The sequence below is a fragment of the Mesoplodon bidens genome (assembly GCF_964165515.1).
Source record: "Mesoplodon bidens genome assembly, chromosome: 3".
NCBI classification, from domain to species: Eukaryota; Metazoa; Chordata; class Mammalia; order Artiodactyla; family Ziphiidae; genus Mesoplodon; species Mesoplodon bidens.
The window spans coordinates 91,868,939-91,890,466 of record NC_138178.1 but is presented as its reverse complement, the minus strand read 5'-3'; the positions used below and the strand labels follow the sequence as shown (position 1 = coordinate 91,890,466).

General features: G+C 43.6%; 3 protein-coding genes across 3 annotated transcripts; 1 reads left to right on the top strand and 2 right to left on the bottom strand.

Moving 5' to 3' along the window:
• Positions 1–992: 992 nt before the first annotated feature.
• On the bottom strand, positions 993–5,497 carry SERINC4 (serine incorporator 4; the record flags this gene model as incomplete). Its single annotated transcript, XM_081228263.1, is given in 16 exon segments — positions 993–1,088; positions 1,092–1,167; positions 1,362–1,515; positions 1,654–1,702; positions 2,130–2,202; positions 2,607–2,708; positions 2,710–2,720; positions 2,724–2,731; positions 2,836–2,931; positions 3,116–3,318; positions 3,575–3,668; positions 3,797–3,876; positions 4,351–4,529; positions 4,705–4,826; positions 4,829–4,880; positions 5,372–5,497. Coding segments are annotated over 16 exon segments (1,497 nt in total), but the record flags the coding sequence as incomplete, so codon positions are not given.
• A 467-nt stretch (positions 5,498–5,964) lies between these two features.
• Positions 5,965–7,362, top strand: HYPK (huntingtin interacting protein K). The gene is made up of 4 exons (XM_081227104.1): positions 5,965–6,252; positions 6,590–6,645; positions 6,998–7,049; positions 7,200–7,362. Exons 1-4 carry the CDS (start codon positions 6,091–6,093, stop codon positions 7,293–7,295), a joined length of 366 nt encoding a protein of 121 aa, XP_081083230.1. The 5' UTR covers positions 5,965–6,090; the 3' UTR covers positions 7,296–7,362.
• Positions 7,363–9,031: 1,669 nt separating this feature from the next.
• On the bottom strand, positions 9,032–21,469 carry MFAP1 (microfibril associated protein 1). Its single transcript, XM_081227194.1, has 9 exons — positions 21,250–21,469; positions 17,612–17,831; positions 16,334–16,463; positions 15,398–15,585; positions 14,767–14,875; positions 14,504–14,664; positions 12,679–12,838; positions 9,808–9,897; positions 9,032–9,712 (listed from the first exon to the last, which is right to left on the bottom strand). Exons 1-9 carry the CDS (start codon positions 21,326–21,328, stop codon positions 9,530–9,532), a joined length of 1,320 nt encoding a protein of 439 aa, XP_081083320.1. The 5' UTR covers positions 21,329–21,469; the 3' UTR covers positions 9,032–9,529.
• Between the last annotated feature and the right edge of the window lie 59 nt (positions 21,470–21,528).

Genomic DNA, 21,528 nt, shown 5'->3' with positions numbered 1-21,528 from the left:
TGGTTTGACTGGGGATTTGGGGGGATGGGGGTGGAGGAATGGCTGTCCTTTCCCACCAAGAGGGGAGAGAACTTCAGACTCTAAAAGGATGTGGATATGTAGACTAAGTGAAACATCACAGGAAAAAATTCTTTTTTGTACTGCAACAAACAGGTATTCTGGGTATGTGGTAGAGAAATCCTCTAAGAGCCTTAGGGACTTCTTTTCTGTGATTTTTTTTGTCCCCCACTCAGACCCTGAACATCATCCTACGGATGGAGTTGAGGTCCTAAGAAGGAAGGCTGCAAGACCTAAATTTATGTCCCTCTTCCTCATTCTTCCTCAGTTTGTTTGCCTGCTTGGACGTTGGCCCAGATCCTGCTGCTCACTGACTTCCCATGGTTAGCTGCTCTCAAGTGTTCACATTCTCTTCTGTTCTGTCATTCCTCATGTGAGGGTGGTTTTTGTCGTCCCATTTCCTTTGACCTCAACATCAGGATTAAAACCTAGGGTAGTCTCTGTGCTCCTTTCTTCCTGCGTCCTGGTTTGTTCTAGGGTTCTGGGCTTCTTAAATCCCTGTACCCAGGGCTGAATTCCTTATTTTCCTTTTTATCTCCAAGGGCAGAGCCAAGTAAGTCTTCAGTCCCTGTTGGTCTTTCCCTGCCCCCATCTCCACCATGAGAGCCAGGAAGGAGCTGATGCCGCACTGTCTGCTGGTTCCTGAGCTGCTGACTTGGGAGTCAGGCTCTTGAGCTGGGGTGAAGACGTAACGGTAGCTCCAGCGTGTCAGATGCTCTGCCCAGAGCATTAGGGTGTGTATGGCCACTTTTTTCAAGTCAGACATACTACTGACTTTAGCCTAAAGGGAGGTAACTACCCATTATGTCCTTGAGGTATTTGTTGGGCTGGACAGCTCCTGTGAGTCAAGACTAGGGGTACAATTTGAAGGGAACCCCAGTTTGTTAAAAGTACCTAGACTGGATATTTGTTATCTGGCAATACTTAGGCCATGACGGTGTCACTTGAAGATAAGAGGAGGCTGGGGGTCCTGGGGTTGGGGACCAACAGAATGGTGCCAGTAGCAGCCCCAGATAGAGGAGTACACAGGCCTAGCATGAGGCAACCTTGACCCAGAAGGTAGTCCAGCTACCCGTGGTGAAAGTCTTTTCCAGTTCCGCTCCCTCATAGCTGTGGAACCAAAGTCTCTGGTTAGAGAATCTACAGGGCCATGACTTTTAGATCTGTCCTACCACCCCACCGAAGAGTATGGTATATGGTAGACCCATGTGTGTGTCCTGAGAACTCGGGACTGGCCTTGAATTGCTCTTTCCCTAAAACAACTAGGTTTTCAGAAGTGTGTCCCAGGCCCGCCTCCATCCTACCTGAACCAGTTGGTGAGGGTAACCATGACATAGAGAGATGCAAGGAAGACGACGAAGTGGAAGGCAGAATAGCTATAGGAAAGCTGCTGGGCTTGCACTGGAGGAGCTGGAGCGGTCTCTTGGTTAGCTGGCCTGGCAGCCCCACCTCTTTGCCCTGGAGAGAGGAAAGGACTGCTGGCAGCAGTGCTGCTGAAACACCTCTTCCCTCCCCCATCTTCTTTTGTGAAGGCACTTGAGGGCTCTTTGGCACTCTGCAGAAATCTGCACTTACGGATCCTCACTTGACACTCACCTTCCTCTGGCTCCACTGTTTCAGGGCAGCAGAAACTGTGAGGGCTTTTGTAAAACAAAAGGCAGCATGTTTTGGAATGACTTTAAAAAGAATGTCTGGGTAACAGTACAGGAAACTCCTCTTTGAAAAGACTGGTGTGGTGTAAAAAGTGGAGGCACACCTGGGTTCAAATTCTAGCTTCAGTATATAACTGGCTATGGGAACTTTGGTAAGATGTTTAACCTTCTGTGCCTCAATTTCTCCATTTGTAAAATGGAGCAAATACCTACCTCACAGGGTTGTTGTGAGGATTAAATTAAATGAGATTATGTATGTAAAGTATCTAGCACAGTGCCTAGCACATTGTGGGTACTCAATAAAAGGTAATAGCAGCTAGAATCTGAGCAATCTGGGTAGAGGTTGATAGGATGTGTGTGTGTCTGTGACTGTGTGTGAGGGGGGAGGGGTATTGGGGATATTGTGCTCTCCATCCTCACCTGGATCTCACAGCTGTAAACCTTGACAGTCCACAAGGGCCCAAATACCTCAGCAAGGTAGGAAGCCTCATTGCTGAGAAGGAAGAGATGGTTCTCAAGCTGGTCCAGTCAGATAGCAGGAGGATTGCCTGAGGACATTTACTGCTAGCTGGTTGGTCCATATTAGTAACTCTCAGGAAGGGTACTGTGCTCCTGGAGCCCTTTTCCGCCAAAGATTTAGAAATCTTTTCATGTGAGGGCCCTGAAGTCTTTATACATTTAAAAATTCTCAAGTCATTTCCCCTACCCCCTTCATCTCATACAGATCATCTGACAAGTGCTATTCTTAGAAGTTGTTTTTGTTCATGGGGAGCTTTCCTTTTATCTTGCTCTAAAGTTTAAATAAACCGTGGTCCCAGACAGTCTCCTGACTGTCGTTCCCTGTCCTTCTGAGCATCCTCCCGTCTCTCATACCTTTCCCTTGACACCTTTATGCACCAAGCAAAAAGCACACAAGCATACATGATGCCAGCACTCAACACTGCCAGAGAAGTATCTGGTGTTTGGGGTTCCATTTTACTCAGGCCAGGCAGGCACAGAGTGATTCTGTCCTTAAAGGATTACTGAGAAGGGGCAACAGAAGAGAAAGGTGGTAAGAACAAAGAGTTAGGTATTTGGCAGGAGCAAAAAAGGTTTTAGCATGGGGAAATCCATGTCCTGTCCTTACCACTCTCTGGAGGACGGCTGGATAGCGCAGAGAATGTCAGGTACATGATATAGCAGCTGTTGACAGAGGCTTGTAGAAGGCCAGAGTGGAGCTGCTCTGGGGAGAATGGGAATCCTTGCTTTAGCCTACAGGGTAGTAATTTCCTTTACTTCTACCCTCACTTGTACTTCTGTTCCCCCACCCTTTGGGGGAAGCAGAGAATTGACTGAGGTAGGGAGGCTAATGAAATTGCTATACTAAAGGTCCCCCAAATGTGGAATGTTGCAAGGCATGTATCCACTGAGGTGGATGCGGGGAGTGATGGAGAGGAGACCACAGCAACAAAGATGCAGACTAAGCAGCATCTTGTTGAGCAGGCAGCCATCTGGGGGTGTGTAGTAGTGGAGCAGGAGCACAGCTGCTACACCTGCCATGCTGTAGAACCCTAGGGTGGTCAGCAGCACAGCTAGGAACAAGCGGCAGTCGTGGGCTGCACCTGTTTGCCTAGGGCTGGGAGGTGGGCAATGGCTTGGCGCTCCAACTCTTCTTTTTACCCATTATCAACTATTCCCCCTCTTCCAGAAGACTGGTGAGACTTACCCATCCCACCTGGCCCACAGTCATTTCACATTCCTGAGCTTTTCGATACTGCTTAGTGGGAAGCTCTAGGACCATCAACCTGTCATGTCCTTTGCCCAACCCAACTGAGTCTAGTAATGTCAGACTTCCCAGGAAGCCTTTAGGGTTATGCCCTCCTTACCAGTTCTTGTTCCAGGAACGAGCAAAGGCTGTAAAAAGCACCAACTGCAGCAGGATGAATGTGAAGCCGCTATAGATGCCAATGTAAAGCCAGGCTGCACGTGAGGCACCAGTGGGAAAATGTAGCTGATCATATCATTACTCCTGGTCCTCTTCCTACCCTCTTTTTTTCTTAGAAAATCTTTTAGCTTACTTCTGCTGATCAGGATGAGATGGAAGGTACCTGGGAATAGATGCTCATCAGGCATGCAGAAGGCCACAGCACAGAGACCTAGCAGGAACAGAAGCTTGAGGAGCCAGAAGCTGGTTAAGAGGGAAAGAGAAAACCAGACTCAGAAGAAAAGGCAAAGGAGAGTGAACAGTGCCAATGGAGGAAGGCAAAGGAGAAAGCAGAACTATAGGAAGGGAGAGAAGAGACAACTAAGTATAGGAAGGGAGGAACCAGTCCCATGTGAGAGGGGCTGGAGATGGGCCCATCACAGCCCATTCCAAATTCTGACTTTCAGATACCTAAATAAAAACATCCGGACAATGTTTTAGAGTTGACAAAAGATTTGCATATAGTAACTCCACTGTGATCTCCATTTCAGAAACTAGAATGTCAAAGAGGATAAGTTTGTGGCTTGTAGTCACACAGCAAGTATAGTGGAAGCAGGGACTTAAACCTGTTTTCTGTCTTTTTACTAAAGTGCTATTACTTCACCTTGGAATTTCCTTTACTCAGCTTATGTCTACTTTCCTCCTCATCCCCTCCCTACCCAAAGAATACACACACACCTCTTATGCAGCTGTGCTCTCAGGCTGGTGGGGGAGTGGAGGTCGACCAACAGCACAGCCTGCAGCAGGTGAAAGGTGGCAGTTCCTGCACATACTCGGTATACAGCCCCCGAGCCGCTGAGCACTGGGCAGTGAGAGTGGCCAAACAGATGGGCACACAGCCTTGAGGGCATCTCGATCTGGAGGGAAGGTACATGTGAGAAATGGCTGGACAAGTCATCATGTATAGAGAAGTACCTTCTTCTTATGGGTATGTCCACTCATTTGTCCCCTTCCCCCAACCTGAATCTTTTGTTTATCTCAGGGTTTCTCCTTTTATCCTGTCCTGCTGCACCCCAACCTCCTCCCACTTACCCCATGTGCCTTGCCCCAGACTCTTTCTACTACCGCCCTTGACAGCAGGAGGCAGCAGACTGCTGAGGTCCCCACGTGGAGGAGGATGTAGAACAGGCGGCTACAAGGAGACTCCGTGAGAGGGGCCACCTAGAATGGCAGCAGCAGGTACAGGGAGCAGGCCCACAGCAGAGCACCTGAGGGTAGAGCAGATGCAGGGCAGCAAAGTGGAGATTTGCTGAAGAAAGGCTTACATTAATGTACATGTGAGGTTAACCCAAGAGGCTGAATTCCAAAATTTCCCCCTCCCTTCTCTTCTCTCCTTTCACTCAGGAATTCTCAGACTGTCTGGTTCCAAGCTATTTAGGATTGCCTTCCACTGACATCAAGTAGAGCTTTCATCATAAGAGCTTAACTGCAGGCTTGAGGAGAACTTTGTAAAAGCCTAAGTCACATCTGGCCTCTAATCTTTCCCAGGATCTAAACATCCGGTACCGGGTATATGGGAGGAGATTTAATGATCAGTAGTCTTAGAGGCAAAGAAGCAGAAGGGCCTCACAAGTGAAAGGAAGGCCTATCATCTTTATCAGCTCCCATGGGTTTTCCTCCCTGGCTTCAGCCACCATTCCCTTCCACTTTTTCAGACAGCGCTTGCTCCAGGGAGCTCTCTGCCCAAGTACGCTCTCACCTGATAGAAGGGAAGACTCACTGTGACACTGCTGACTCCACTGCGTTGCTGTGCCAGGCGGAGGGAGGTGCGGGGGCTTGTGACCGCCTTTGCACCCACCATCCTTATCCCAGGGATTAGGCCCAGGTCCACCAGATGGAAGGCAGATGAGAAAGTAGTAGCTTTCTTTTGTCCTCAGCTCATTGGACTCCTGCTGTGCCGGGGCTGGTCACCCAGTTTAAGGCAGAATGGGGAGGGACATCAGGAAAAGAACACCGACCTTCAGGATGTGGTAAATGCAAATGTCCCTGTGAAACTACTTTCTCCCCAGGGCCCTTGGGCCACTCAGTCTGTTCTCCCCAGATTAGGGAGCAGTTTGCATATCTGGTTTGTAGATTAGCATTCTTAATTGGTTTAGGATTAGACGTCATCCATCTTGAACAGAATTCCTTGGGGTGTGTGGGCTGGACCTAGGTGAAGAGGAGGGGAGGATGGGAAGGCCTGGAGTGGTGACGGGTTAGGTCTGGGACACCGCCTGGCAGAAAGCAACACTAGAAGCCCGAAAGGAAGTCTGAGAGGCGTACTGTTTTCCTCGCTGAAGCTTCTAGAACCAGAGCACCAAAGGAGGTGTGGCCCAGGGCCGGTCCCGCCTCCTCCTCTCCCGGCGGAAGTTGCGAGGCAGTTACCGGAAGTCTTCCTGAGGCGGGGCCGGGCTTTTGGGGCGGCGAGGTGGGATCGACATGGCGACCGAGGGGGACGTGGAGCTAGAGTTGGAGACTGAGACCAGCGGCCCGGAGCGGCCTCCAGAGAAGCCACGGAAACATGACAGTGGGGCGGCGGACCTGGAGCGAGTCACCGACTATGCCGAAGAGAAGGAGATCCAGAGTTCCAATCTGGAGACGGTGAGGTTGGCCGGGAGCCTGTCTAGGAGGGATGAGAGCAGAAGGGGCTTGGGCGGCTGAAACTGGAAGCCCAGCTCCAGGACGGGTCTCCATCTCCATGGTGGGAGGAGGCAAGAGGGAAACTGAACCGTCATTGGAGCCCGCCGCTTGCGAAAAGGAACTTGATGGAGATTGGGTTTAAAATGGGTCTCAGGTGCACAGAGTTGAATTAAACGTAGGCCCCGGTTCCTGGTACGCTCGTCATCGTGAATACACACCTCCCCCGCTTGTTACTGGTATTTTAGATTATTAGGAATTGTGGGTAGCAGACCAGTAACTCGATCTTTCTTTCCCGTAGGCCATGTCCGTGATTGGGGATAGACGGTCCCGGGAGCAGAAAGCCAAACAGGAGCGGTAAGTCGTTTTACCTACGGGCCCCTCTCATTCCCCCAGACAAAAAAAGCCATCGTTAGGCCTTTGTACCTTGTACTGTTCTTCAACTCTATCACCCATTTCTGCAGATCTAAGATTTACAACTTTACTCTTGTTGGTGGAAGGAAAGGCCCCCTGGCAACACCTGCTGCCTGCTGTAAATATTCCAGGGGATGGGATGGGATGTTAGGTGAGAGGGTGGGAGTCGTTTTGTATTTTCAGTCAACAGTGTTTATCAAGAGTCATTTATTTGTAAGGCACAGCTGGAAAAAATCCTTTCTGGGAGTTTATGGTGGAGGTAAAGAATGAGGACTAAGTACATGAATATTTGCAGGGAGAAGGAACTGGCAAAAGTCACCATCAAGAAGGAAGATCTGGAGCTGATAGTGAGTAGTAATGTCTAACTAGTGTATGGGTGGGGGAGGTTTCTTTGTTTAATTTGGGTTGTTTCCTGAAACAAGTAGAGTCCTCATGTTTTGCTGGCACATTAATGCCCGGAGGAGACTTAGGTAAAATCATTGATCCTCTTCCTGCAGATGACAGAGATGGAGATCTCGCGAGCAGCAGCAGAACGGAGCTTGAGGGAACACATGGGCAACGTGGTAGAGGCTCTTATTGCCCTAACCAACTGATTTGTATTTTCTCAGACCTACCCACTGGATTAACTTATTTCAATAAAGATGTTTTTTTTTTTTCCAAGTTGCAGTTTTATCATTTTGGATCAAGTGCAATGTATATCATATTGTATTTTATTGTGGGAAATTTACATGTTGGAGTATAACTCTTAATGAACCTATGTGAAGGATCAGTGTAGAAGAGTACCTCATGTTCAGATGCAGATGCTATGTGGCAGATCAGGCTTATTCATATGACTAGTTCTCAACAGCATTCGAGGTACACTTACAGAGTCTCAGCAAAGTGTACTGTACTCCATGGCATGCGTCTCTAGGGTAGCTTATGAACAGCTGAAAGGCCAGTACCTGCCTAGGAGCCACTGTATATAATTTTAAGTTCCCAATCCAGTTCATAAGCCACTGTGAGCTAGAATTTAGGTACTGAGGTGGAAACATGGTAACTACAATAGAAGTTATCAAAGGTTATGTCTTATATAGAATTAATTTGTGAAAGATTTTGATTTAATATTTTCTGAACCACAACACTTACACCTTGGATTCCATTTTCTAACCTGGAGAGAAAGCAATTTTACTTTAATAGTTGATCAAATTTTTGATCACCAACTCACCCTTGCTGAGCTTGTTTCCTCAACTATAAAATGATACATAGATCTGATAGGTTGTTGTAAGAATTCATGAGCAGGTGAATGTAGCTCTCACTCTCATTTTGGCTCTAGGATAATTCTTAGATTGTATCTCCTGGCACATACAAGTGACATATTCATCTCTGTTTATTACCTCACAGTAATTATTTGCACTCGTATTTTTATTCTAGGACATTTAAGGATTTATAAGTGTTTCTTCTAGTGGGGCATTTAAAGATTGTGAAAAGACCTTGCCCGTCTCATTTTTTAAAATGAGATATTTTTGGCTGAGTTGGGTCTTCGTTGCTGTGCGCAGGCTTTCTCTATTTGTGGCGAGCGGGGGCTACTCTTGGTTGCAATGCACGGGTTTCTTATTGCAGGGGCTAAGCCTCTTGTAGAGCACGGGCTCTACGTGCATGGGCTTTAGTAGTTGCAGCATGTGGGCTCAGTAGCTGTGGCTTGCGGGCTCTAGAGCGCAGGCTCAGTAGTTGTGGCACACGGGCTTAGTTGCTCCGCAGCATGTGGGATCTTCCTGGACCAGGGCTTGAATCCGTGCCCCCTGCATTGGCAGGCGGATTCTTAACCACTGTGCCACCAGGGAAGTCCCGCCCTTCTCGTTTTTTAATGCAATTTTGAGATAGTCTTCCCACTGGTTAAATGTCCTTTCTTATAACCCCTGGGACTCCTAATGCTCTGCCACATGCACGGTGGTCATGTGGTAAATATTAAATGGAAAAATTAACTGCCAGTGACGTCTAGCATGTTGTCGCTACATTGCAACTCAGCACTGTGCCCTTGATATATGAGCTGGGCAAGAAGATACTAGTATGCTAGCTACATGGATTCCTCATTTCATGTGTCCTGTTTTGTTCTATATGCAGCTACAGTTTAGACAGCAAGGACAAACACATATGCATTTGCTCATGGAATAACTCTAGGTGCCACTTAAAATACAGCCTGTCTAGCATCTGTGCTGGTTTCTGAGACCAAAGGGGATGATTAAAATGTGAAACATCATTTGCCTGACAATTCCCTGCTGTCTTTTATTTTAGGTAATAGGTAGGTACTTGTCAGCCTGCACATTTTATTTCTGGTATGCTAAAAAACCTCTTGGTGTATGATTCTTTTATTTCTTGACACACATACACACACATAAATGGATCAAAAAGTTCATCTAAAAAAATTTACCCCAAAAATGCAAAACAGGTTTCAATGAGCTTAGATTTCCTGTATGGTAGAAGTAATGCATTGTCTGCTTACATGCCCATCCATTTTTCTAACCCAAGCTAAGGGCTGGAAAAAGAAACCTGGAACAGTCCCAAGTGAATATGGGAAGCCAGAGCAGTAATGAAGTTGAAGATTTCTCAGAAATAATCCTAAGTGGGGAGGCTCTAATCCTACCTGGACAGTGCTTTTCTGCAGGTTTCTCAGCATGAGTCCAAACCTCACAAAGCACCTCAAAGACTAGGTTTGCCCAGTGTCACAAGTATGGCAGTAGGCTCAGCAGGCTGGATACAGGGGCCATGTAAATAGTAGTGAAAACAGTCAAGGACCAGATGCTGAGATTTTCCCTTGTGTCCCACAGTTGGAAGAATAAGTAGTTGAACTCTAAGTAGTTTTCCGCTTCTTGGCAGATGGCCGCTCAAATACATCTCGTACCCCAGCTGCCTTTTGTTTAAAGAACTTTGTGTTCTGAGCACTCTCTTGGCCCCATGCTGAGTCAAAGGAGGTGGTGTCTTGATCCACGAGGTGGGTGTACTTGGTACGACCAGAGCGTCCAAAGTTCTTGACCTGTTAGGATAGATGATCAGTTATACCACCAGACATATCATGTCACAGCCCTCAATACGTTACTTTCTCTCTCATGTCATTAAGGTACCCCATACCTGCATGACTTTGGGAAGAATGGTTTTGTTGAAATGATCCTCCAGGGTAGGTGCGCTGAAATCTCTCTTGTATACTTCTTCATCCTCATCCTGTAGAAAAGAGTCTTTATCAATCTTGTGGTTTTATTTCTCATATATTCAAACTACATTTTTTTTTAGAGATCATTTTTTAAAACCATTTAACTTTTTTATTATTTTAATTAATTAATTATTTTCGGCCGTGCTGTGCTGCATGTGGGATCTTAGTTCCCTGACCAGGGATTGAACCCGTGCCCCCTGCAATGGAAGCACAGAGTCGTAACCACTGGACCACCAGGGAAATCCCTCAAACTACAAATTTATTAAATTTTACAAGGGATAAAAAGAAAGCAGAGGGTATTGAACCTATTGAACCAAGAGCTTACATCTAGTTGAGGAGATGATAATCTTTTTTTCCCTGTGTTATCTTTTTCCTTCCTAAGTGTAGACATTTCCTGAAGGTTGGCTATATTCTTCTCTGCACTCAACATGTTCATTCACTCACATGATTTCAACTTCGTACAGGCCTCTCAGATCTCCAATCCTGATTCTTCTACTGCCCAATACACATCTTAGCTTGGGTATTCTGGGATTTCAAACTCACATCTGAAGTGAAAACTGTATCCCTAACCTTTCCAAATCAGCCTCTTCCTGACTTAACTTCTGTTAATAGGACCAACATTCTCTCAATTACCTAGATTCTCATTACCTGGGTTATTATAGTTTTTCCCTGCAATCAATCTTACACATTTCATGGGATTAATGTTTCTAGAACACAACTCTCATTATACCTCTGTTCTGCTCAAAAACTTTCAATGGTTCTCTACTTTATTAAATAAGCACAGTTCCTCTGTGTACTAGTCAAGGCCAAATGCTATGTAGCCTTAATCTACTCCTTGCCTTTACAGATGATACTTTTTGCCTCCATTTCTTGTTCCTTTACATGGAATGTTTTCCTACCCCCCTGAATGTCAGGAAGTCTATACATCTTAATTTTTTTAAAAAAAGATTTATTTATTTGGCCACACTGGGTCTTAGTTGCGGCACATGGGATCTTCCTTGCAGCGCGTGGGATCCTTAGTTGCGGCATGCAGGATCTTTTTTTTCTTTTAATTGCAGCATGCGGGATCTAGTTCCCTGACCAGGGGTCAAACCTGAGCCCCCTGCATTGGGAGCGTGGAGCCTTAGCCACTGGACCACCAGGGAAGTTCCAGGAAGTCTATATATCTTAAATGTCACCTCCTTGATGTTACCCTTTTCAATCTTCTACCAAATATAACACCTCTCTCTTCGCAAGTCCCTTAGTACTTTCACTGTTCCTTATGTTACAGTAGATATTTGCCTTAGCTCTATTATTAGATTGTAAGCCTTCTGAGGGCAAGGATTATATAACCTGTAGCTGTGCTTAACAGTAGTACCCTTCATACAGTAAATGCTCAAAAGGTTTACTTAATGAACTGTATAAAGTAACTATAGAGAACAGTTTCAAATCAACATATAAGTAAGACTATAATGTTATGATACAGATCATAAACATGTGCTGAAAAAATTAAAATAGTACCATTTTGGTTAAGGACAGTTTCATGGAAGAGCTGAGTCCTTTAACCAAACATACTTTTGGAGTAATCTTTTCCCTTCAGCTATAGAAAGGCCAATTTAAAGGTAGGACAATTAAACAGTTTTCATGAAACCAACTTTTCTCCTTGTTAGAGTCTGAGAGTCCCTCATTTAATCTCAGAAGCCATTACAACTTCACTCTCCTTGTCCAGATGAGAAGAGTTGATATTTGAGTATGTGCACCAAAAGACTCTCACATAAACCTTTCCTTATGTATCACAGTCAGCAATGCACTGCTTCCTTAAGGAGCTTGATTATTAAAGCTGCTGAAATGCTTAAGCAATGATATTTTATGACGTTGAAGCAGTATAAGAAGTAATTCATAATCTCCACTGACTCCTATCTTGAAAACTACACGGGCTGGAAAACTACATAATAAGCAAACATTTCCTGCTGAGCAGATAGACTGAAACTGATTACGGAGGGAGAGGAGTAAGGAATCCTCCAGTGAAGTTTTAAAATTTTTCTACAGTGAAAGGGAGGAATTAGCTGCAGTAGGGATATTTAAGGTTTTCTATACAGCATTTGAAAAAGCTAGTCTAGTTTTTGATAAAAACTTCTTTAACATCAGAAAATAGTTTGACAAACCACATGCTATTAGAGTAATAAATGTAACCAATTCTCCCATTCCCTTTCCTGCTCTCTGTTAAGGAATTATCACTAGTGCTAACCCAAATAATTTGGAAGAAGTCCTTTTCACTTTATACAGGGTTAACAGACTGATATTTTGACTTTGGTTTTTATATGAAGAACAAAGATGATGGCATTACACATAATGGTTAGATAATTAACAATTTTTTTGGTTAGACTTAGTCACTTTCTGTCACTCAGAATGAAGTAAATTAAACTTATGCCACCCAAACATGAGTTAATGTAAAGCTCTTTGCAGAGCCTGGTTTTCTCATAACCAAAATTTCTCACTCAGCTATGGATAATGATATCTAAGTGATTTGGGGAACCCAAACAGTCTAGTATCCATACAGATCACTCTCTATTTCAGTTCCTCTATTCTATTACATCATTTCCTCCTTCTGAGAGCTGGGGCCAAAAGAGAACAGTTGCTGCTACATCTAAAATCCTGTTGCCAATGCTTTCCTCTATTTGGATTTATATTCTTCAGAGGCAAAAAGCAGATGAGAAAGTTGACCACTGGCAAGTGGAAGTAACATCCCAGGACCAGGGAAATGGGGAGTTATTCCTACTGCCCCATTTTCCCATTCCCTTTTCACTTCTTACCATGAAGAAGGCACCCCGGTGATAATACTTCTGTAAGAACTTATATTTGCCCTTAACAGCTTTGTTGGTAATGACTTTGCCATTTGCCCGAAGCTCAGCTCGCCTCTCTTCCTCAGTCAGGTTTCGCATGCGTTCAATTTCTGCTTTCTCCTTTTCAAGCCTGTCCAGAGAACAAAACTATTTATTAGTATCATTTTAGCTTCAGAAAGACCCAGTTATCTGAATATGACACAGTCCCACCTCCTTTCAACCATCATTCACTTTCATCAATTCTAGTTATTACCTGTTAGGAATCAAGATCGGGAGCTCAATAAATAAGAGGGTGACATAGTCTTCATTATGCTCGCAAGACCAGGTTTTGCAAACTTCTGAAAGTTGATTCTAGCCCTTCTGAGGTTTAGACATTACTACCACTGCTTGATTTTATAACATTACTAATTTCCCTTCCCTAAAAAGCCTTCTTAGTTAAAAAAAAAAATCAGAATTTAAAATGACTCTGGGGGCTTCCCTGGTGGCGCAGTGGTTAAGAATCTGCCTGCCAATGCAGGGGACACGGGCTCAAGCCCTGGTCTAGGAAGGTACCACATGCCGCGGAGCAGCTAAGCTTGTGTGCCACAACTACTGAGCCTGCACTCTAGAGCCCGTGTGCCACAACTACTGAAGCCCGGGTGCCTAGAGCCCGTGCTCTGCAACAAGAGAAGCCACCACAATGAGAAGCCCATGCACTGCAACAAAGAGAAGCCCCCGCTCGCCACAACTAGAGAAAGCTCACGTGCAGCAACGAAAACCCAACACAGCCAAAAATAAATAAATAAATAAATAAATTTATATATTAAAAAAAAAATAACTCTGTATAAGAGTTTACTGGTATTTCTTTAGTAATGTACTTATTTGTCACAAACCAAGGATCACCCTCATTAATTAAACTGCGTGACTTTAACCCTTTTTTTGGGGTGGAGAGTCATAGATCCCTTTTCTTCAAAAAATGCAAATAAACATAATTTTTCATACAATGTTAAAGGGTACATGGACTCCTTGAAGCCCAGGATAAAAACCTTAGAAACTGCAGGCTGAGGACAGAGTCTTCTACTGAGGATTATAATCTGGGATTACCCTCTCTCATTCCTAGTAATTTTTAGGAATGGGTGATGCAGCTCAGAAATGATTCTGCTCTAACACAGTGATTGTGGTAGATTATTTAAATGCCACAAATTCTTCCCCTCACAGTATGCATGTCCCTTTGCAGAAATGACATGTGAGCTTCAAAAGACCTTGCCAGCTTCCACCTTTGCCCTCTTAGAATGCTGCCCTGAGACCATTATGTAAGGAAACTAGTCTAGCCTACTGAAGAAAAAGTGAGGCATCGTAATTGACAATGCCAACTACCAGACACATGAGTGAAGCCCAGTCAATCTTCCAGCTGGACACAACTGCATAAGAGAACCCAGGTGAAATCAGCAGAGGAACTGCATAGCCAACCTCCAAAATTATGAGAAATAATTGTTTCACGTCACTTACTTTTGGGTTGGGTTGTTATGCAACAAAAGATAACTGATTACAGTGAGTAACTTGTGTGTGTCTACTAGGAAACTACTAAAGGGAGTATCAGCTGGCACTCTATCGTGGAGAAACACGGACATAATGCGTTTCTTTTCCCTGATTTTATTGTAAAAGCCACATTCCAATGTATGGGGAACCCACCCAGTTGCAGGAACCCTAAAGGAAGCTAGAATGGAACTCATAGTAGGTGTGGAGCCTCAGAGCTACCCTACTAGGAGCCTGTCCCACCAGTGGTATTAAACCCTAGGCCCACCCAATTACTCACGCTTCTCGATCTTCTCTGTCCCTCTTGATTCTCTTTAGCTCCCGAACTTTCCATGCCTCATATTCCTCCTCATCATTTTCATCGTCAGTATTGAGTGCATCCAGTGCAGCCAGGGACCGCTTGTTCTCCTCCAGCTCTTTCTTGGTCTCCTCTTCTACAATCTGGATAGGGAGAACAGTTCAACTGTTGGACTTCCTTATTCTCCTCAGACAGACTTAAGCACACAACTCCTGGCACTCAAACCTCACAGCTACCCCCAGTACCTTGAGTGTGTACTTGCGCCTCTCCTCAGCCATACGTTTGGCCTCCTGCTCCAGCTCCTTCTGTTTCAATGCTTCAGCCTCACGTTCCTGAACCGTTACCCGGTCCTTCCTGCAGCACAGAGGTCCTGTTAATTACCCAAAGCCCTTAGAGTGGAGGTCTTTGTTCCCCTAAATTAAGTCCCATCCAAACCAGACAAAGCCCAACAATCTCTGGCTCTATTATTTGCAAAGAGCCAAAAATGGGAGTCATTCCCCGTTTTCAGAGTATCAAAATTCCATTCATCTTTGAGAACTGCCTGAATAGCAAGAAATCTGCTGGACTGTAGGATTTCTAGCCATTAGAAAAGGAATAGGAATTTGCTCTTCAAGCTTGATTTTGTGTTTAAAAGAATATAAGACCTTGGCAGGTATGTCTTCTTTAAGTGGAAAAGGAGATGTGAAAACAAACTCAGTCTCTCTGCTAACAAGATATTCCTCAGCAAATACCCTGCCAAGTTGGGGCACTGGGCAGAAGACTTTTCCTTGGTGCTTACATTTCAGAAGAGCGTGAGAGAGAAAAGAGGCTTCCATCTTCAGACCTGGAAAGCAGTAATTATTTCCAGGATTCAGGCCTGGTTTGTGAGATACTTACTTCCGAATGAAAACTGGCTTAAGGCGAGGCTCCATCTCATCTTCACTGTCTGTGTATTCTTCATACTCAGACTCTGATTCTGACTCCTCCCCAGAACGTCCCTCATCTTCCACCTCCATGACTTCCAGCTCTTCATTTTTTCTCTCCTGCGCTCGTTGACGCATCATGCCACGGCGCCGTTCTATTTCCTGTCAAGTTACATGTCCAAGCCGGTCAGCTAATTGGCCTGTGCTCTGAGATGTCTTTTTTTTTTTTTTTTTTTTTTTTTCTTTTTGCGGTATGCGGGCCTCTCACTGCTGTGGCCTCTCCCGTCGCGGAGCACAGGCTCCGGACGCACAGGCCCAGCGGCCACGGCTCACGGGCCCAGCCGCTCCGCGGCATATGGGATCCCCCCAGACCGGGGCACGAACCCGTATCCCCTGCATCGGCAGGCGGACTCCCAACCACTGCGCCACCAGGGAGACCCTGAGATGTCTTTTTATTTTAACCTCATCAAGCTCAACAAATTCTGATATGAGTAAATGCAACTTAGTACCATTCTATTTCTTTTTTTTAAACATCTTTATTACACTATAATTGCTTTACAATGGTGTGTTAGTTTCTGCTTTATAACAAAGTGAATTAGTTATACATATACATATGTCCCCGCATCTCTTCCCTCTTGCACCTCCCTCCCTCCCACCATCCCTATCCCACCCCTCTAGGTGGTCACAAAGCACCGAGCTGATCTTCCTGTGCTACGCGGCTGCTTCCCACTAGCCATCTGTTTTATGTTTAGTACCATTCTAATTCAATCCTATCCCCAATAAGCAGGGAACACTGGATCAGACTTCTGCCAAAAGCAGATATCTTGCGCCTTTAAGGCCTCATCAAAGGAGCACAAGCCCTAACTTTTTCTTGTACCCAGAAAGAACTTCCCACTTTCCGAAATTATACCTCATCATCAATCTCTTCCTCTTCTTCTTCACTGCTATCTTCTCGTTCCATGCGCCAAGCATCTCCTTCCACTTCGGAGTCACTTTCTCCAACCACTTCAGGTTCCACTATTTTCCGATGTCGAGCCAATCTGAAAGATAGCGTCCAAGTGTAACACCAACCTCACAAAAACGAAGGGGCATCAACCACATTTCCTTAGTCACAGAGCACCTGGACATTATGTTTGCTTTTATTAGTACTGAAGTCTTGAGATGAGGAAACCGAGGGGCAGATAAAAGAAACTAATTCAAAGTGTTAGAACAAATAGTCATGTTGGACCCAAAACATTACATGTATGCTGAGGCACCCTGGGGCACTGCAACAAACATAGATGGGTACACTGGGATATATTTTAAAGCTCAAGGTAGTTCACAATTTCAACAGTAGGTCACACTATGTTTCCTTTCAATGATATATCTTAGTAAAACTGGGATTTTTGGGCTGCTGTGATAAAAAGTAAGTACTGCATGAAGTCAATATGCAACAGGAAATGAGTGACAGGGCCAATGTGACTCTAAGGTTTGAGAAGTTGTCAGCGCCCAAGAGAGACGCAAACCCCAGTAGTAAGTAAGTGTGGTTATGTAAAAATGAAATAAAAATGTTTTTTCTCTTATACATATTATATTTTTCAAGTGGCTAAGTTGCTAGGACATAAATATTTATTAAATCATTTGGATCTAACTACTTAATAAAATAAACAGAATTGTTTGGGCCCAGGGCTCTGTGAAAAAACTCCTGAGACAATATGAACTGTGAAAATTTGGGGCCTCTGGCCTCCTCTGTAAGGTAATGTCTCTAGTCAATACACAATACACAAAACCCCTTATTGGGAGGCTCCCTCTTCGACATCAGTCCTTTTTTCCTACTTCATCAGTGTCATTTCTCCTCACTGGCTTTTAGAATAAATGCATGGATAAAATCAAATTTCTCAAGTTTTATAAAACATCTTTGTGCTAAAAAGACTCCTCAACAAACTAACCAACAGTCAGTGTTTTCCATCACCTTAGTGAGTTATTTTCCTAACCCCACTGTGCCTGTTTGCTCACTTGTAAAAATGGGGATAACAGTACCTACCTCGTAAGGTTATTATGTGGATTACAAGAATTAGTAAATGTAATATACCTGGAACAGTGCCTGGCACATAGTAAGTCCTATTCAAGTATTAGCTATTACTACTGTTGTTCCTATTAATTAACCTGTAGGGGTTCAGGTCCAGGGAAACATAACCCTAGTCATTACCTCTCCTCCACATCTTCACTAATACGGTTCTGCAAACGCCGTAGCCGAGGGTCGCTAGATGAATCCTCCTCCTGTTCCTCAGGCTCTGCTTCTTGTTCTTTGGCTTTCTTAATGAACTGAAACTCTTCATCCTCCTCATCTGAGGACTCCATAGGGGCATAGTCTGGCCTCTTTCCCGACACATAACGTTTTACCTTCACTTTTTCCATCGAAATCTCACCTGGGTGAGAAAGATAACTTATGTTTCAGTAGCCTCTTTCCCAATGTCCTTCAACCCTTGGCCTTTCCAGGTAGAGCCCTGTATTCCTGGCAAACCAGAGTCCAAGCAGGAGAAGAAGAGAGCCATTACCCAACCATCTATTCATCTAATGCTGTTTTCCTACAAAGGCCAAGTCATGCGAAGGCATTCTTGTGAACACCAACACTAATGATAATGAGGCTTAGCTTGGGTACAATGAAGTGGAGGAAGGCGGGCAGTGAAATGATAGAAAAAGTCCCCCCAAACAGGGAGACTACCTCCAACACAAATTCATGCTATTCCACCTCAACTATGTGCTTAAGCGAATTATTTGTAATAGTGCCCAGCACACAGTAAGGATGACTTAAGTGGGAATATAAAATTAAAATACTGCTCATTCTTTTAGTTCGAGACTTTTCCGTGGCAGCCTTTATAAATTACCATATAACGCAATCTTCTAATCTTTATTTCTACCTTCTTTTCTTTTAGCTTATGTTCTATCAAACCTGCAAGAGTAGATTATCTATCTTTTACAAATACCAACAATTCCAGTGAACAGAAAATAAGTGAAAACTAACCAACATATTTTATAAGACGAATATAACCCTGATAACCAAACTGTACAATTCAAGGGAAAATTTTAGGTGGATTTCACTTATGAACATATACAAAAATACTACATAACATAATAGCAAATGTATTCAGGCAATGTAAAAACTAACCAAAAAACCCCTGTAAGCTATAGTGACATAACAGGATCTAGCCCAGGACTACAAGCATGGCTTAACCTTAGAAAATTAACAGGGGAAAAAGTAATGTACTATTTAAAGTTTATATATTTATGGGACTTCCCTGGTGGTCCAGTGGTAAAGAATCCACCTTCCAATGCAGGGGACGCGGGTTCGATCCCTGATTGGGGAACTAAGATCCCACATGCCACAGGGCAACTAAGCCCGCGCACCACAACTACTGAGCTCGCGTGCCTCAACGAGAGAGCCCATGTGTAGCAACTGAGACCCAATGCAGTCAAAAAAATAAATAAAATAAAAAAATAAAATAAATAAATATTTAAAAAAAGAGAAATCACAACAAATTAAAAACTAAAAAAATAAAGTTTATACATTTAAAGTGACATAATCTAACAATAGATACAGCAAACATTATATTTAATGATAAAACATTAGAAGCATTCCTTTAAAAAACAGTGGGCATCATTAGGTTGTCCCTATCATATCTTCTAATCAACATTATATTACAGTTTTAATTAGCACAATAAGAAAAGGAGATAAAAGGTAAGAATTGAAAAGGAAGAAACTGCCACAATTTACAGATTATATGATTACTTATGTAGAAAATTCAGTTTAAAAATACTACTTACAATAGCAACTAATCTGTAAGATACTAAGGAATAAATCAACAAATGACGTAGGCCTTTAGGAGGAAAAATATATAATTGTATTTAAAGATATAAAAGATCAAAGTAAATGGAGAAATATATCATGTTCAAGTATGAGAAGTCGGCAACTGTGCCCGAGTTGATCGATAAATGTGTGATCTATAATTTTAATGCAATTTCATTAAAAGCTGTTCCCAGGCTGATTTTAAAATCATATGGAAGAACAGGAGGTCAAAAAGAGCCAAGACAATTCTGAAGAACAAGGTGAGGTAAAAGACTTTAACAGACACCTCAGCAAAGAAGATATAAAGATGGCAAATAAGCACGTGAAAAGATGTTCCACATTATATGTCGTCAGGGAAATACAAATTAAAAAAACAATGAGATACCACTACACACATATTAGGCTGGCTAAGATCCAGAGTTCTGACAATACCAAATGCTGGTGAGAATGTGGAGCAACAGGAACTCTAATTCACTGCTGGTGGGAATGCAAAATGGCACAACCACTGTAGCAGATAGTTTGATGGTTTCTTACAAAACTAAGCATACTCTTACCATATGATTCAGCAATCGTACTCCTTGGTATTTACCCAAAGGAGATGAAAACTTATGTCCACACAGAAACCTGCACACGGATATTTACTGCAGCTTTGTTCATAACTGCAAAAACTTGTAAGCAACCAAGATGTCCTTTACCAGATGAATGGGTAAATAGACCGTGGTACATCCAGATGATGGAATGTTACTCAGCAATTAAAAAAAAAAGAGCTATCAAGCCATGAAAAGATACGAAGGAACCTTAAATGCATAGTAAAAATACTGTGTGATACCATAATGATGGATAAATGTCCCTACACATTTGTCCAAACTACAGAATGTACAACACCAGAGTGAACCTTAATGTAAACTATCGACTTTGGGTGATAATGATGTGTCAATGTAGGTTCACCCTACCCTAGAGAAATTCTTACACAAGTGCACTAAAGAGACATGTTTAAGCACTGTTTGTAACAGGAGAAAAAGTAACAAAACAACACTGTCCCTCAGCAGGGAGCAAACTGTGGTTTAATTATATAATGGAACTCATAAACAGTTAAAATGAATGCATAAGATCTTCATGTATTCAAAGAATACTTCTCAAAAAACATGTTGAGTCTTAAAAAAAAGAGGCAGGTTGCACAAGGATAGGTACTGTATATTTTTTTAAAAAAGAATTGACATTGTTTTTCAAATACTTTACTGAAAAAACTCTATAACTTTCAGTCTGACTTCCCAAACAGGTACAGTTTTCCTTCATCCATCTGCACCCATCCTTTAAAGATCAAGTTAAATACCCCAATCTGAAGAGATTATTCCTTCTCTGCCCTCCCTAAGCACTTCGTTTGTATCACCTATGTGACAGTTATTATAGGTGCAAAAGACCGTACACCTGCTTAGAATGTGCCTCTTTTCGCATGTCTCACATCTAGTAGACTATGAGTTCCTTACACCACTGTCTTACACCATTTTGTATTCAATTTAACAAATACAGGCACTGCGTTGGTTGAAGGGATAAAAAGTTTAATAAGACAGAGTTCCTGCCTCAAGGAGGTTATGAGCTTATGATGTAGTAGAGGGAAATGGACATGTAATTAACAACGATAAGAGTTATAAAAACATCATAAACAGACTATGGATAACAAAAGAGGGATTGTATCCCACACAACCCCTTGCAAACAGCGGCATTCACTATATTTATTAGTCTAACTTATTGGTGGAGGCCAAGGCAACAGGGTGCTTGCTGTAGGAGAGAGCACACAGGCTCTAGTAACAGGATGAGACGGAAGTAGCTTTTTTTTCCCCTAAGCAACGCGACTGGATGCGAGTTTGATAGGGAAAGTCGAAGAAATAGGGGGGCAAGGTCGTAAGGGTCGCTGGGGTTGAGGTGGTGGGCCCGGGGTAGGTTTGGAATATGCTGGGGAAAGAGGTAAGATCCGACTGGAAAGCCGCTCAGCACAGTACCTTTCTCATTGCGAACCGGGACGGCCCCAGCCGTAGACTGAATGGGCGGCTGTTTCATGAGTGAGCTTGGGACCGACATGTTGACGGCAGCGGCAGTGACTCCCAAAACTTGACTGATTCCAAACTGAACAGAACAGAACAACGTCAACGAACAGAAAAAACCTCTTCCACTAAGGCCACTGTACACCGCTGCGCGACTGATAGAGACACCACTTACGGCTGAGCTAGAAAAACCGGAAATATGCGGCCAGAGGATTGTGGGATTGTGGAGGACGTCTG